The sequence below is a fragment of the Ursus arctos genome, unplaced genomic scaffold (assembly GCF_023065955.2).
Source record: "Ursus arctos isolate Adak ecotype North America unplaced genomic scaffold, UrsArc2.0 scaffold_21, whole genome shotgun sequence".
Taxonomy (NCBI): Eukaryota; Metazoa; Chordata; class Mammalia; order Carnivora; family Ursidae; genus Ursus; species Ursus arctos.
In genome coordinates, this window is record NW_026622886.1 from 39,987,514 (window position 1) to 40,005,197 (window position 17,684).

General features: G+C 44.5%; 1 protein-coding gene across 1 annotated transcript; it reads right to left on the reverse strand.

Moving 5' to 3' along the window:
• Positions 1-531: 531 nt before the first annotated feature.
• On the reverse strand, positions 532-16,230 carry SLC35E3 (solute carrier family 35 member E3). Its single transcript, XM_026500075.4, has 5 exons — positions 15,581-16,230; positions 14,597-14,707; positions 10,191-10,349; positions 6,927-7,009; positions 532-2,777 (listed from the first exon to the last, which is right to left on the reverse strand). The coding sequence occupies exons 1-5, from the start codon at positions 15,980-15,982 to the stop codon at positions 2,591-2,593; spliced, it is 942 nt and encodes a 313-aa protein (XP_026355860.1). The 5' UTR covers positions 15,983-16,230; the 3' UTR covers positions 532-2,590.
• Between the last annotated feature and the right edge of the window lie 1,454 nt (positions 16,231-17,684).

Genomic DNA, 17,684 nt, shown 5'->3' on the forward strand with positions numbered 1-17,684 from the left:
AAGAAAGCCTGCTTCATTTCAAAGACAGATTTCTCCTTCAAGGTATGTTATTTTTTTAAAAAGATTTTTATTTATTTATTTTAGAGAGAGAGAGAGAGAGAGAGAGCATGATTGAGTGTAGGGGCAGAGGGAGGGAATCCCAAGCAGACTCCCAACTAAGCATGGAGCCCGATGTCGAGCTTGATCTCAGGACCCTGAGATCATGACTTGAGCAGAAATCGAGTCAGATGCTTAACTGACTGAGCCACCCAGGTGCCCCATGTTATTTTTTTTAAAAAAGATTTTACTTTTTTAAGTAATCTCTACACCTGACCTGGGGCTCAAACCCACAACCCCAAGATCAAGAGTCTCACGCTCCGCCGACTAAGCCAGCCAGGCGCCCCCGTGTTATTTTAAAGTAACATGAGAATTTTGTTTTATTAGAAGCTGCATTTTGGGGGGCTGGACAGACCAGCATTACCACTGCAAATACACACAGAGGCGATCCTTCTTTCACTGGTTCTAAAAAGTTCTGACGCACAACATGAAAAGTAAAAATATCAGGTTCTCTTTATTTGTAACAGGTGAAAACTGAAGTTCGGCCACTTAACATAGAATTACAAACAAGTACAGTTACATCTGTAACAAAAGGACAGTGGGTGTCATCCACGGCACTGTTTCTGGTTTGTTTCTGTGGCTGGGCCTGGTCATTTCCCCCAGGGATTTCCTTTTCGACGGGAAGATCATCTTCAGTGTAAAAAATGTTGATCAGACCCCAGTTCCGGTGGCACATATTTTATTCAATTATATATGCACATCCCCTGACCCTATCTTGCTCCAACCTTTTTATTGCATTCCTACTGACAGCAGCCATTTATTATAACCCTCCCCAACATTTATTACACCCCCCGCGTATTTACAGTTAAAATAGAATTTCCACACAGCACAAATCGACTCAGCTGTCCGTGTGCAGAAGTCACATAATCCTCACTGCACGGAAATACTTTTCTCCAGCTTTGGGGAAATAACTATATGTTAATTTAAACACACACGGAGAACATTTCTTAGAGAAACATAATGCCTGAGGCTCATCTGGTAAGACAGAGTGCTTGCTGATTCTTAGCACAGTAAAATATTTCTTTAGAAACCGAGAAGAACCAAAGAATATTTAAAACAAAAACAGAAAATCGCACGTACTAGTCACCTGACAATTGACCGAAACATGGAAATTCTGTCAAAACAGATTTTCAGTCAGGCTTTTCATTTCAAATAGGCCATGAAAAAAAAAATCCAAAAAGGTATATTTTTTATAGGTGGTTCTTTGTCCTCTGAAGAGTTGTGTTTTTTTTTTCATTTAAAGTTTATATGTAATATTTTTAAAAGATTTGTTCCAAGAGGGACTGTCTCAATGTATTGTGAGAAATTATCGACAACAGCTTTTAACACTCAACGGTCAAGAAGTTGGAAGGCAGAGACACGCTGTGTGAGGAAATCTGTGGCACTAATAATCCAGCCCCCACTCCTTCAGTGGAAACCCCGTACTTCCCCTGTATCCTCATTTTAAAAAATTATTCTAGAAACGAATGGAGCTGGTTAAATATTCACTACTTTTCTACTTCTCTTTAAAATCTTTCCTCATATTTTCACCAAGTTTCTGCTTAACGTTTGGAGAGTATTTGCCCTGAGTTGCTGCATGAAAATTTTCCTCAGTCACCTTAGAGTTCACAACAAAGCCTTCAGTGCCAAAGAAAGCTCCATGCCTGCCTCCAACGTGGGAGGTAGGGGGTGACGCGGGGAGCTGGTACCAAGATATTACCAACGTGAAATGCTCCGAGAGGCCGAGAGAACGGGGTAAGACACCTGCTCGGTTCCGTCCATAGTCTCCTCTTTGGGCCAGTTAAACATGGAGCGGTTTTGTTTTTTAATGCCATACGCGGTTTCTAGAGTTCACGGAGAGCTCAGAAACAAGGGAATACCTACAGCAACCGTAGTTTTCTGGATAACGTGTAACTTCTTCTATCAATTTTCTACTGGAAATATGGGACTTTCAGATCTGGATTTTGTCTTAGGGTCTTCTTTCCTACACTTTGCTTTCTAGAAATGATATTTCATTTCTGTAAGTGAAATAAGCAGGAAGTTTTACTAAACCAACTAAAATAGAAATGCTAGATTTAAATTCTGACTTAAACACTTCGGCTGAAATTATAAAAGAGCTCACACTGGGGGCCACCTATGAGCAAGTAAAGGAGTCCTCACAGTCCTTCCTTAGAAGGGTACGAACACTTACAAACCATGACACATTTGTAGAACAGTGATATGGATCCCTCTGTCGCTATTATAGAACTTTAATTTCATGTATTTCAGTTGGTATAATCGAAGCATCCTACAGACTTCACATAATCAATCTTTGAGAAGAAGCATGAGCCATGGTCTTAGAGGTACTCTAAAAGAGAAAGTCCTATTTCTGAATAAAATTTCCTTTGTGTTACTTCTTGCAAACCATCATTCAATGAATTTTGCAATATAATTTTTCTTCTTCTTTAAAAGTAACTTGCACACTCAACATTTTTTATCTTCTTGGCGTGGCTTTCTTTTCTCCACCAAAACCCAATTATGGACGCTGTACCAGTTTACTCTTACTTCCTTCCTGTTCACTGAGTTTAAAATGCGTATAGGCGAGAATGCCAAATAACGTGCATAACATGCCAAGACCCTGATTAATTGACAGTGGATCCTTAAATAAAACATATCCTCCAAATAAAGTAATGCAGAACTTGAAGTGTCCAAACATGTTATAGCTGAGGTTTTTGGCTAAGGATCAAGAAAACCAACAAGCTAGATTGTTATACCCACACACTCACACAGAGAAGGAAAAACAAGCGAGATGTTACATTCACACACGCACGCACACATACACGTGAAGTGTGGCTTCCTGTGGCTGGAAGGACTGCATGGAGCACAGCCTGAATCCCCCCAACCCCCCATATAAGAAACAAGGACTTCGATCTAGGTCAATCCTAGTTTTCTCAGTAGGCTTCAGCAATAGTGACAGGACACTGCCTCGACTGTCTCTACTATCTCTCTCCAAAGAAGAACAAAGGCGCTATGTGATAAGGTTGAAAAAGGAGTTGAGAACAAGGTACAGAGAAGCGATTTTGCCCAGCAATCTATTACGATGTTTTACAGCGCTATTTCTAATAAACTTCCCTTGGCAAATGAGGGAGGTGTGCATGGCACCAGACAGCAGACTCAAGGTAAACACATCCGGTATGCCTCAGTTTGGGAGGGAAACAGGGCAAGGGAGCGGTGAGCCGGAGAACCAGTGACACACTAGGCGCTATGCTTGCTACCCGCACGTGTCACCTCACGTCATTAAGCATGACATTGACCTTCACTGCGGTACCACTCTTCCCATCCTACAACTGTTGTGGTTCAAGGATTTCAAATAACTGAGATCACCGAGTTTGGAAGTGGCAGAGCTGGAGTCCAAATGTGGACGGGTCTATTTAACTCCAAGTCCAGGATCCAGTCTGGTGGGTGGCCAGCAGTAACGTGCTGCTTGGTTAGAGGTTTCCAAATCACTGTACTTAAAATAACAAACTAAACACACGCCATGCCTTTAAAAATCGTTCGTTCCATATTTTACATATGTTTTTTCCCATATAAATTAGGACCTCACTATTTTTTCAGATGTTTGGTGTGCACTCAGCTGCTCTTCCAATAACGCTATTAGAAATAGCTACCAAGGACGCCTGCATGGCTCAGTCGGTTAAGCGTCTGCCTTTGGCTCAGGTCATGATCCCAGGGTTCTGGGATCGAGTCCCGTGTTGGGTTCCCTGCTCAGCGGGGAGCCTGGTTCTCCCTCTTCCTCTGCCCCTCACCCTGCTTGTGCTCTTTCTCTCTCTCTCTGGCTAATAAACAAAAGCTTAAAAAAATAAAAAGAAATAGCTACCACTCTGTGCCTCAGCTTCCCTGTCTGTATAATGGAAATCGATAAAGGCTCCCTCCCAGGATTACCGAGGCCAACATATGCGAAGTTTTCAGCACATAGCAAGCACCATATGTGTCGGCCGTTGTCAACAGCAGGATTTATGCCTAACAAGTATCTGCCGGGTGCTTGAGGCATCTTCTCGCAAACACACAGGGCAGCTCTGACACTGCAGCCGTTCCCAGCCCTGACTCCCGGCAGGGGACGGCGACGGCTGCAGGGCCGGGCCGGGCGTGCACTGACCCCTCCCCAGGATGCTAACTCTAACCATTAGAAGACAGGCTTCACTTTCCACGCTGAACTGTCTCAAAGCACACTGTTCTAACACTGGTTCTAACACTTCGGTGTTTCCTGACTCCTCAGCCTCTCTTTTGACGTAGTTCACGACCTGTGGAAGGCAGTTACACGAGAGGGAAGGCAAATTTAAAGAAATTCTTCAGTGAGGTAAAAAAGGCATATATACATTAAATTCAGTCAAAAAGGAACAGTCTACACCTGGTATTTCCAAGTCCCCTCATTCCCCTCTCCGCTCGCTCCAGCTTTCCCCTCCATGCTCGGAAAGCTCCCGTCACAACCTCGGCGCCCTCCACCTTCCCGAGCCCCCTCCTCAATTCCCGGCCTTCCTCGACTTGACCTGTCAGTGGCATTCAACACGGCTGACCCCCTTCCTCCTCACCTGGGGGGTCTGTACGGCTTCCCTCCCCTGCCTTGGTCGCCCTTCCTCTGCCTCCACTGCCAGCTCCTCTCAGCTCCGGAGAGTCAACACCGACGTGACCCAGAACCCAGTCTCATGGCGGCTCTTCCTCTACTTGTTTGCATGGTAACCGGCACCAGCCTCCCTGCTTTAAACAGCATCTACACAGGACACCCGCCTCTGGAAGAACTGCCGCTGAGACCCTGACCCTGAACTCCCAGACTTGTTCTCCCCCCAACTCCCACCCCCAAACCTCCTTCGGGCTGTCCTAGTTCAGCTGCTGGCAGCACACCAGGCGCTCAGGCCCCAAACCACGTGAGCCAACCTGTTTCCTCTCCTATTCTTCACATCCGATTTGTCAGCAAAACCCGCTGGTGCTACTTGAAAACATATCCAATCCTGGTACCAAACCACCATCCTCTTTCCAGGGTCCCTTCTCCTCTTGCCTCCTTCAGCGCAGTGCTTCTCAACCGGGGTGATTCTGCCGCCAAAAAGGTCTGGACACCTTTCTGGCCGTCCCCATTGGGCAGAAGGGGGCGCTACCGGCACCTAGCGGGTAGTGGCTGGGACGCTGGGAAACACCTGACAGTGGGCAGGACACGCCCCTGCAAACAAGGCCTGTCCAACCCACGAGGGCAGCAGGACGGAGGCTGAAAACCCTGCTTCAGTCTCTGCTCAACCCACAGCCCAGACTGATCCCATTAGAACATAGGTAAAATCACGTCGTTTCTCCGCTCCTGGCATCCAAGGCTTCCCATCTCACTCAGTACAAGCTCCTCTCAGAGCCTTGCTGTTCTCCACCCTGTCCGCTCCCCGCCACAACCACAAGGCCTCCTTGTTGCTCGTCAGGGCCTCCCCGCGGCTCCCTCTGCCCAGAACGCTAATCATCCCAATCTGCATGGGGCGACTTCATTTCCCCCGGGTCTTCACTTAGAAGTCCCCTTCCTGACTGCCCCCTCTTTAGTTTCAACCCAGCCCCCGACACTTCAGCTCCTCTTTCCTGCTTTACTTGTTCTCCTTGGCACTTCACACTATCTCACACTGTCTACGTATACTTTAATTTTCTTGCTTATAGTCTCCCTCACCAGCACTGAAACCTGGGAGAGCAAGGATTTTTGCTTGCTCCAGGACCCAACATACAGTAGACATTCACCACGTAAGTACTGACTAAGTCACAGCGTGGTTTGCAGTGGGCGTTCAGTAAATATTTGTTGAACGAACAAGTGTTCTTAGGGCACATCCCTGGATGCCCTGATTTGGCAGCATGGTGCACGAGGTCTGGGACTAGACTGCGTGGGCTCAAATCTGGACACCACACTTCTCAGCTGTATGACCGTAAGCACGTCACTTGACCTCTCTGCACCTCCACTTTCTCCTCTGCAAAATACGACAGAATTCACCTCACAGAGCTGCTCTGAGAGCATGATGCCTCATACACCTGAGGTGTTTCTTTCCAACAGTGCCTGGTGGAAAATAAACATTTATTAAGTGTTGGGTTTTTTTAAATTATTCTTGTTATAACTGTTGTTGGTATTTATCGATAGTTGGCAAATAGACTGCTTTTTTACTTTGCTGACATCTCAGCGTTCACTCCTTTAAATAAATCAGCACACTTGGATATAATGTTACTAAACTACCTCTCTGATTTGGGGAAATCCTTTGCTTTTGCTTAAGAGTGGAGACAGAGTGAAACAAGAAGAGAAACAGCAGGACAAGCAAAATGTTAAAAATGATTCAGACCTTTAAGGCCTGATTTCATTTCTTGATTGGAGGTAATACTGAGAAAAACAGGCACACCCATATCCAAACAAGTACAAAAACATATTCAAAAGTCAGATGTCAACGGTCTGAAGTTATCTTCTGTTTTTGGATTGGCTGTACCTGCACTTTATTACTATAGGGGCTGACAAGTGATTAAGAACCCCAGCGTCCACTCCGTTATCCACTCCACCAGTATTTATTTAACTCCACTATGTGCCAGGCTTGGTGCTCTATGTTGATTTTGGTAAGGGGAAAGTCACTTACTGCATAAGAAAACAAAAAAGCCTGCATGAGACAGAAAAGTAACCCATTTCCCTAGCTCACCTTTCTTTAAGTTTCCGTAGAGTCTAGTGTGGAAAGATACAAGAAAAGCCTGGAGATCAGTCTAGCTACTCAGTTTAGGCCAGTAATAGTAAATGCAAGGCTCCCAGAAGGAAATAATTGTGACAGAGTTTGGGAAAATATAAAAGACTACGCATTCGTGAGTTACGAGGAAAAGGATACGTGACCGGTGATGTGTTCCCAATGATCCAATAAATTGATAAGTTCACCATGAAAGCAATTACTCCGGAGAGCAGCACCATAAGCTACAAACAAACCCAAAAAATCATTAATGTAAAGCACTTGTGATCATTATAGTCCTCAGGTAAAAATCCATTTCATTAGGCATTCCTAAAAACTTAAACAACCACCATTAAGAACGAGAGTTTTAAAAGAATCCCTTTGGGAGACAGCAAGGCATTGAGAATAAAATAGCAGAATGAATAGTATTTAGAAATGTAATTTTGTCTACAAAATGCAGTGGAAATTCTCCAATAATATCCTGCCTGAATGTGAATTTCCAGGTTCATTTTTCTTATCCATCTGAAGAAAAACTATTTTGCAATAATTTCTAATTATAAAAATAATGCATATTCCAAATACAGGCAAAAAAAATCAGAAAATAAAGATAAGCAAAAAGAATGTAAGGACTTTTTATAATCCTAACCACCCACCACTGTTAATACCTTCTCGCGTATCCTTCCAGATGTTTTTCTACTAACTGCTCATGCTTATTCTTATTTAAATTAAATCAATGGGCATTCATTGGTTATCTATAAAGCTAGGCCATACCTTTTAAGGAACAGAATAGGGTCTCATCCTCAAAGAGCTTTGAAACCACTTGAGGACATACTAAAAAATCATAATAATCATAGCTTGCACTTACATAGTACTTATTACATGCCAACAACTGTCCTAAATGTTTTACATATATTACCTTGTTTAAACCTCACAAACACCCATGAGGTAGTAAAATATTATCCCTTTTAACAGACAGAGAGGAAAAGCACTTTGCCTTAGATCACACAGTAGTAAGTGGTAGGGCTGAGATTTAAGCCCAGGGCAGCCTGGCTCTGGAGTCCCTGTGCGTAACCCACTCTGCTATGCCACCTCTTGGCCACATGAAAGGCAGTGAGCTCAGGAAATAGATGAAAGAGTCCTGAGCGCTGCCTCATTAACAAGCAAACACACAACAGGTTTTTTATGAATCTCTAGGCAGGAGATGTCATTTGGGGCTCAGGGAGGGAGTGGTGTTTGGACCTTGAACGTATGTACACATTAGAGAAAGAAGAAGGAGTAGGATTCCTAGCAGATGGAACAGTGGGGGCCAAAGCATGGCGGCAAGAAAGCACAAGGCGTGTGCGTGGGCCGTGAAGAAACCAGCCCGGCCGAGGATGGGGACAAAGTGGCTGCACCGCTGTGTGTCCACAGTACATCTGTCCAAACTTCCCCACCGTTGTATTTAAAAAGTTATAAAGTCATTTGCTATTTCTAAAATAAGAGAATTTAGATAAAGTATCAGCTATGATTTGAATTATTAAGAAATTCAAATTCTATAGAAAATATGTCCTATTTGAAGATTCCTTCTGTCCCCTGAGGCTTTTATCAGCTTTTAGATCACCGTGGTCACAGGAGGACTAAAGGGGCTGGATTTGCGTCCTATTTAGGTAAAAACAGTAAAAGCTCATTTGTTTTACAACAGTGAGTCCGTTATATTTTCAACTAAGAGAAATGTTCATTAAAGACTTAAAAAACTGTTTGTAGAAATACACCATTGTTAATTTTACTGAGTGGATAGAATGTTGCACAGTACTTCTTGATGACTTGACTCACACAGAAAACACAACCACCGGCTCTATTCTGAGGCAACGATGCCCTCTAGGGACATTAAGGAACGAAAGTGACTTCTTATTCTGTGGACTCAGACGGCTATGTTCTTAGTTCCTCTGACTTTTGGGGGCTGCTTCTCCCTTCTTCGAATCTGTCAGAGGGCCTATCGCATAAGGCCCCCTGCTTCCGGTTTAAGGTATCTATGCTGCAAGAGTCTGAAGACCAGGTAACCAGGATGGCTAGAATTTTTGTAAAATTAAGGGGCAATATTATCTGAGAGACGGACAAGTGATATCTACTGTGGAAAAAAGGTTCTATGCCAAGTATCTGAGTTTGAAACCACCAGCATTCTGCTCCCAGGCAGCACAGCAGAGCACTTAAGAATATGGGTTTTGGGGGCGCCTGGGTGGCATAGCGGTTGAGCGTCTGCCTTTGGGTCAGGGCGTGATCCCCGCATTATGGGATCAAGCCCCACATCAGGCTCCTCCGCTGTGAGCCTGCTTCTTCCTCTCCCACTCCCTGCTTGTGTTCCCTCTCTCACTGGCTGTCTCTATCTCTGTCAAATAAATAAATAAAATCTTTAAAAAAAAAAAAAAGAATACGGGTTTTGGAGTCAGCATGCTTGGACTCCTGCTCTGCGTCTGCTTACTGGCTGTGGGATCTTGAGTCAGCTACTTAACTCTGTCCCTCAGTTTCCTCATCCTGTATCCAAAATATGAGGATAATAATAGTATCCACCTAATAAAGTTGTTATGAGGATTAAATAAGTTAACATTTGCAAAGTGTTGGGGTAGTTCTTGGGCTAGAGTAAGGGCTGTGTAAGTTTGATAAATTAACCCCACCAACAAACAAGCCTTTTCTACGGGCTGCGTTCCAAAGGTTAAAGCTGCGGGAAGCAGAAATTCCTTCCCTAAGTAGGGGGATTACACTTTCTAACTTAAAATGCCCCCAAAGTACACTTCCCTTTGATCTGGCAATTCCACTCTTAGGACTCTAGTCCAAAGGAAAGAAAGTACCAGCTCCTAGAGACACATGTATCAGGATGTTTACGGCCACGCTGTTCACGGTGGTCAAGAACTGCATCTACTACACGCACACTGAACAGAATGCTTTGAAGAGATGTTCATGAGACACGAAGCAAGAAAAGCAAGACGCAGAAAATTATTTATGTTGTGATCCCACTTTTGTCAAAGAAACAAATGTTTAACTTACGTATATACACGTGTGTGTGTATAGTTTACATGGGTATGGATAGCACAGAGAAAACCAGGGAAGAACACGCATTAGAATGTTAACACGACTTACCTTCAGGGGCAGAGACGGGGAAATGAAACGTCGAATGTGTGTGGGGAGGGGGCTGGGGAGAAGGAATCCATGATCAAAGCAGCATATATGACATGCTTCTGTGTCTATAAAATTACCCACAGACACACGCACGCACACTGTGTCTCAGTCTCTTTGCCTAAAAAATAATCCTTCGCTTGCCTCCCTTCGAGGGTAATCATGAAGATTAAGCGGGAGAATGGATCCGAGACCGTGCTCTGAAGACTAAAAATCGCACGAATAGCAGCGGGATGATTCTCTTGTTTCGCAGACAGCAAAACAAGTAGAACTTACCAGCGCGGACACGGACCAGGGGCCGAAGAGTCCTCCTTCCCCGAACACTGGCTCGAAGAAGGGCACGGCGGCCAGCAACATGGCGGAGGACACGGGCGCCTGGTAGTACAGCAGCTGCATCGAGTTCACTTGCAATTCATGCTGCTTGGCTCCTACCCACTGAAAATCGGAGACAAAACACGTGAGGCAGGAAAAAAATACCATCGCTTCGTAAACAGAAGATGCAACTCTAGTCACCAGGATGGGAACGTGGGGCAGGGCTGGGGAAAGAGGAAGTGCCTAATTATTCTACAAGACTCCAAAGATCAGTAATATATACGAATGTCCTTTAAGCATCGTGGATGAAAGGAGCTTTATAAATTCAGTGCACGACTATCTATTTTCTTCTCAGTTATAAAGAAGGAGAAAAAATATCCTCTTTTCCCTGTTGGCCCTAGTAAATGGGGCAAGTCAATGAATTCATACAGGGGGGGGTCCAAGAGTATCAGAGATCTTGGGAAAAGGAGACAGGAATGGAAATTTAGGGGAGAAGCAGGAACAGAGATGCAGTGCTAGACTTCATTTCTTTCTAAAACCGCCCCCCCCCCCCCAGCAAAAGAACACAGGGGGTGGGCAGGGCAGGCTAATTAGGGAATGACAGGAACCTCAGCTATCCTGGCTACCGATGTGGTGGCTAGAAAAGTATGTGAGGCCTTTTCATTCACATTAGAAAACTCAACCAATGGCAGAAAGAATTTTCTTCTTTATGGATGATTTTTCTGTGGGTAATCCCCCACCAATACATCTGAAGAAATTAGATAATTGCAAATCCTTTTAAAAGACTCTATGAGGGGCACCTGGGTGGCTCAGTTGGTTAAGTGTCTGCCTTTGGCTCAGGTCATGATCCCAGGGTCCTGGGATTGAGCCCCGCATCGGGCTCCCTGCTCATCAAGGAGCAGGCTTCTCCCTCTCCCTGCCACTCCCCCTGCTTGTGCTCACTTTCTCTGTCAAATAAATAAAACAAAATCTTAAAAAAATAAATAAAAACTGTATCATTCAGAGGGTGCCCGGGTGGCTCAGTCAGTTAAGCGTCCAACCCTTGACTTCGGCTCAGGTCATGATCTCAGGGTCATGGGATCCAGCCTGGAGCTGGGCTCCACACTCAGTGCAGAGTCGGCTTGTCTCTCTCCCTCTCCTCCCCCCTCCCCCAGCCCCACTCAAGCTCTCTTTTTCTAAAATAACGTCTTTTAAAAAGATTTTTTAAAAAACCCAAAAGACTATATTATTCAGGAGAACCAACACCTCAAAACCTCAAATCCCATCAGTCCTCAAAATGTTTCGCAAATATGACTAAAAAAAGCCTGACGGGGCTGTTTTTATAAGATCTGGCGAGAACAGCCAGGCTTCTGAATGACTGCTCCTACATAATTCTTCTTCCTGGAGATCTGGGTATCCTGTTATATAAACTCGAGGGCTATAGAAATTCACCAAGACAAAAATAGAGGAGCAGGAAATGTGAAACATACTCCTGCCAGCCTTCCCTGAGAGTCTCCTGTGAATACGGAGGACAAAGGATCGATTCTTCTGCGGCCTGCTCCTGGGAGGCTGCAGGGAGAGTGTGGACGCCCGCCCCTCGCTTTCTTTAGCAGCCTCACGAGGCAGCTGCATGTCTCTGACACAGAACCGCCTGGAATGGTGGCTCTTCTCAGGGCCTCCACTTCCCCTCTGTGCACCCTGGCTTCTGCCCACCATCGCTCTAACGCAACTGCTCCCCCGAAGGGCGCTGTCACCTCCAACGGCCACACCCACGGGCCACCCCTCTGCCCTCCGCCTGCTGGGGCTCTCTGCGGAACTGGCGAGTGTCTCCTGGACGAACTTGACTTCTGCTCTGCACTGTTTCCTCACCTACGTCTTTCTTCATTTACTATTTTTAAGGCAGATGTGTGGCCTTTTTCTTGTATCTCCCTGACTGATCTCACTTACACCCGAAGATGTCTCCAGCTCGGACCTCCTTTCTCAGGGCATCCCTCATCCCCAAACGTCAACAGCGTCTGGGCGGCCTTCACTGCCACACTCTGCAGGGACTGTTGTAAAACAACTCAGGGCTTACTTCCCCAAATGAGCTCCTCCTGTGTGGCTCCCATAATTAAAGACCTAATCCCCCCCAGGATGAGATGCCTTACTTTGCTCATTCTACATTCGGTCTGGTCCTGCTAATAATTCCTGCTCCAAAAGGTTTCGGGGCCTCTAGCACTGTCTGTTCAGGGCCTTCCTGTCTTCCCCTTGAACCATGGAGAGCCTCCCAACTGTTCAGCCGTCACTGCCACCAGAGTTAATGTGCTGAAACACAGGGAGCCGTCAAGTCACTCCCCTATCTAAACTTTCCCGGCGCCCGCAGGATAAAGAGCACACTTCCTTTAGCATGACATTCAAGACTGTGCCATCTGGTCTCGCCCACCCCCAAGCCTCGGCCTTCCACAATGCAACTAGAGTCTCACCCCATACAGCAAGTTCTCCAGAAATGCTCCGTACTTTCACACGTGGTCGCAAAGAAAGGCCTTTGCTGTATTTCTCCGCTAAGCAAATTCCTGTAGGCCCTTCCATTTAAATCGCTAACTTTTCCATGAAGTCTTACCTCACCACCCCTAGGAGAACTGCCACTTCTTCTCCCGTGCTCCTCAGACCTTTCCTCATACCCTGAGCTGTACTGCTTGTGATTAGCTGTCTACACGTGTTTCTACACTGCTGGGATCTTAGCTGCTATCCATCTTTGTATCTCCAAGGCCAAGCATCAAGCAGAAGGAATGTCTGCTGAATGAATGCATAAGTGAGTCAACCGTCTCTCCACAACGAAAGCTAATACCTCATCACTCATCTTTTAACTCCTTTTAATGCCCTAGCAGTATAAGAAGAAATAACTTAGAAATTACACCGGGATACAACGGGAAAATACAACTTTTAAAAAATGAATATACCTGTTGGGGAATATACCTGTTCCCTAACAGTACTTTTACTGTTTACTAACAAGAGAAAACTCTGCCTATTAGTTTGTCCACAAATCATTCCTTAGTCAGTCCCATTTCAGATACGTACCTGAGGGTACAGAATTCTTTGATTCTAATCTACAGCAATTTTGAGACTTTTGGGAACAAAAATGGTCATATTGGCAAGTGAATACTCTGAGTTGAAATTATGCATTAAGGAATACAAGAAATTCTAATGTTCAATAAATACAATTTCTTGCTATACTTAAAAAACATTTAACCCCACTGGGCCAAAAAAAATAGTCTAACAAAAAAGACAAATAGGAACGTTCACCTGCCGTATCTAGTAACAAAATTTAAACTCACTGAAGTACATCTAAGTACAATCTTCTTAAAGCACAAAGCTGAGTTTGCTCTGTTTACTCTCTGTAGCGAAACACACACCATCTTGAAGCCAAATGACAGCACTGAGTGGGTGCTTTGTCTTTTCATGACACTGGTCTCTTATTTATGCTGCTTCTTCCCGCTTAAAAGTGTACTCAACCCCACCACATTTATGTAACAATGTTTCCGAAATGATCAGTACTAGAAAGTGCTAAGGCTGTAGATTTAAGGCTTCTTAAAGCTGTAACATTCGTAACAAAAATGCCTTAGGTTATAACCAGAAGGTATTTGTGAAAAAGGAAAATTGGTTACACATTTTGGCTCAGACTCCCCATGCAGGCACACCCAGAATTTCCACTCCAAGGTTTTCAGTATAGAGAAAAGACTGTTTCATTGCACCCTTCACCAAGTTATTTTTCCCCACTATGTAAGAAACAAAAAACCATACTTGTTGTGATTTTATGGTAATGAAGTAGGTGGATCCGTGCACAAATTTTTAATGAGTGCCTGCTACAGGCAAGGCATGGAGCTACTGTGGTACCAGAAGTGAAATACCCATTGCTAGAAACTACGGATAGAGACAAATCACGGGAAGCTGACATACAAGTTGTAACAAGAGCATATTTTTTGAGGCAAAGATTTATAAATCTGAAATTTTCCTTTCCTGATCAAATTTTGGAAAAGGTACCCGATCCTTCACAGTAATCTTATAATGAAAGAGTAAATCATAATTTAACCAATGATCTCAGTTTCAAGGACAAAGTCTTACTACTCATTTTGTAAAGATTTCCCCGATGATACTACAGCACCACCCCCCCCCACACTGGTAAGCATGGGGACTATACACTTACAACAGGTGGGGAGGTACTGGGTGAGCACCCTACACCCAAGTTTCTCTGTCTCCTTTCTTCTCTTCACCCGGAGTCAGACAATTTATGCAATTATGCCTTCTTCCCAACAGTCTATTGTCTCTATACTGTATTTTCTAAACCTTGGGATACAGCTTCAAAATTTATGAAATCTGCTAAAAAGGCACATAAAGAAAAAAAAATTACCAACCACTTGATAAAGGGATGTAACTAAAACACCAAGAGCGGCAAACACCATTCCAAGGAAATTAAACTTCACATCGTAATAAGAATTTAGGATTACACCTAAAGTTATAGGAATCTGTAAAGAAAAAGAGGCAAATGTTGTTCAGATTAAATTCATGAGACATAAACTTAGTATTCTTTTCATGTTGTCTTACAAGGTTAATCATAAAAACATCACTGGGAAACAATGAACTTCTACAAAAAATGGATTTTTTTTTTCCATTTGAAAAAACAAACCGATTTCCTCAAAGTGAAATATGTTAATTCTATATTTATGTTCGTATTTAATTTTACTTCAAATTCGGGGTAAAATAATGAGTCAATGCATTGCAATTTGCAACAAACACATACGACCTGCAGGCACACAGGAGTAATGGACCCCTCGGACTAGGGTCTAAACAACACATAAGCATGAACGTATAACAAAAGCATTAAGAATTTAAATATTGTAAATCATTAAGTGCTAAAATTATCATCTCTTTATTTAAAGACACAGAAACCTCTGCAGTATGTCGCTGAAGACATATTCGAAGACATATTTTATGCTGAATCTTTAAGGTTTACCATACATGATCTGATTCCCCTGGGTCAAAAGAGGGCCGTTTTTCAGTTTGAGATTTTGCAGATATTCCGATACACTGAATTGCGTAACGCAATACAGTTTTCTTACCAATCACAGCATTTAAGGATTTCCATCAAAGAGTAGTTACCTAAAACTCACACAAGCACACTCTTCTGGGCTAAGAGCCCAGTAGAGTGCCAGGATGACTTTTTTCACTTCTCCCAAATAAGCTTGAGGTTCACAAGGTCACAGATGACGCATGTGTGCATTTCAAGACGATGGGGAAAGAGCGTGGCGCAAGCTTAAACATTCAAATTTCCCGGGGAGAAAGACGGTCCAGGACGTGGACTGTGAAAAGGTGCGCCTCGCGAAGCTGAAGCTACTCACCAGCGTGAGCTGTATTTTGGTAGAGAAGGTTTTCTTGTAGCAGAGGGTCTGGATGACTATGATGACCGGCGTGGTCATGGCCTTGGCCAGCTGATAGGTGCCTATGGTGTTGTTCTGCAGAGAGAGATTGGTGAAGACCACGAAGCCGCAGAAGCTGAGGGCCAGGAGGAGGAGTTTGGAAGGCGGGAGACTTTTGGGGGCAAAGATGTCCAGTTTCTGGCAGATGTACAAGCCCAGCCAGGTGACCACGAAGTGCACCAGGGTCAGGCTCATGTTAGGAAAGCCGTGGTGCACATAGATCCATTTGTTGAGGAACACGATGCAGATGGACACCAGGAGGTTGAGCAGGAGCCCAGCGGCGATGCGCCCGTTGCCTCGCATTCGGTCCGCAAGCGATGCCATAACCCCCGCCAAGCCGGGGCCCTTCAGCCCCTGACAACGATGCCCAGCCTGTCTCCCGCTGCTCTTCCCCTTCGCCGCCGCCGCCACGTCCTCTCCGGCTTCACGGTCTGGCCCGGGAGAGGCATGCACTCTCGGCGTCCCGGGCGAGCAGCAGCCTCAGCGGCACACACATGCTCCGCCGCCGCCCATTCAGCTGGTGACGACGCGGCAGCACGTCCCGCGCGCCCCGCCCCCCTCCGCCCGCGACCACGTGGCTCGGGGCGCCCTTGCTTCCGACCCCGAGCTGTGGGTGGAGCGATCTCCACCCTGCGCAGGCGCGTTGGGCTCTGCGTGAGGAAAAACTGCGTCCTCGGTCCCCTACCTCCTTGGTCGCCTAACCCCGACTCTGGTTGGGTTCATCTGGGACTCCTCTCTTGTTGTTGGACATCTCCTGTGTGTCAGTTGACGCACTTGCTAGACAGCTGCTCTCAAGCTGGTGGAGTGCAGACACTATGGGCCAGTTTTATGTATGAGACAGGTGCTGAGCAAATGTAGTCATCCCCAAAGAAGGGAAAGCATTACTTCTTGAAAGTGTATTTAATTAAATTAATTAATTAATTAATTAATTTATTTATTTAACAGAGATGATTTTAAAAACTTTGATATGGCTCTTAAACTTCTATCACAAATTGACTGCATGAATATTCATAGTCACACTTTCTTTCCTACAGAGTTTCATAGACTTTCCTCCATTTTCTTCTAGCATTACTTGTTGGAAAACTCTGAGCCTGGAAGGAATGAAAGTGTATTTTAAACATTCTATTTTAAAAATCAAAATACACGAAATAGTATGATGAATTCTCATACTCATCATCGTTAGTACACTATTTAGATTTTCTTCTTTTTGAATCAATGTTGGGCCTTTTAATTGTTCTAGGAAAATTCCGTTTAACTTAAACGTCCTAATATACTTGGTTAGAGTTGTATATAGTGATCTACCTTATTTTAAATTTATTTTTTCTGGGGGCGCCTGGGTGGCTCAGATGGTTAAGCATCTGCCTTTGGCTCAGGTCATGACCCTAGGGTCTTGGGATCGAGCCTGCATCAGGCTCCTTGCTCAGCAGGTAGCCTGCTTCTCCTTCTCCCTCTGCCTGCTGCTCCCCCTTCTTGTGCGCTCTCTCTCCCTGTTAAATAAATAAATAAAAATCTAAAAAAAAAAAAAATTATTTCATCTGTTGTTCTACTACTTATTGTAAAAAGTATGCATTTGGGTTTTCTTTGTCCTTTGATTAGTTTTACCAGTAATATGACTATTTTAAGCTTTTTCTTTCTTTCTTTTTTAGATTATTATTTGTCAGAGAGAGAAAGAGCACAAGCAGGGGGAGGGAGAAGCAGGGGGAGGGAGAAGCAGGCTCCCACTGAGCAGAGAGCCCAGTGTGGGACTTGATCCCAGAACTCTGGAATCATGACCTCAGCCGAAAGCAAACACTTACCCAACTGAGCCACCCACGGGTCCCAGTAACTTGACTATTTTATTGGCTTTCTCAAGGATTACTTCTAGTGATTTTGATTCAAGTTATAACTTTTTTTCTTGACTTTTCCCCGCTAATTTCTTGAATAGAATGTTCAGTTCTTCAATTTATTTAAAAATAAAAGGACTTAAGGGCACCTGGTTCAGTCGGTTGAGCACAACTCTTGGTTTCGGCTCAGGTCATGATCTCAG

Excerpts from the sequence above, each read along its gene's own strand:
- SLC35E3 (XM_026500075.4), bottom strand. The coding sequence starts at position 15,982 with ATGGCATCGCTTGCGGACCGAATGCGAGGCAACGGGCGCATCGCCGCT. Across the intron at positions 7,010-10,190 it reads CCTGGTCCGTGTCCGCGCTG|CTTATGGTGCTGCTCTCCGG; the intron begins GTAAGTTCTACT and ends GTTTGTTTGTAG. Across the intron at positions 2,778-6,926 it reads GGGAACACATCACCGGTCAC|CTATAACATGTTTGGACACT; the intron begins GTATCCTTTTCC and ends CAAAAACCTCAG.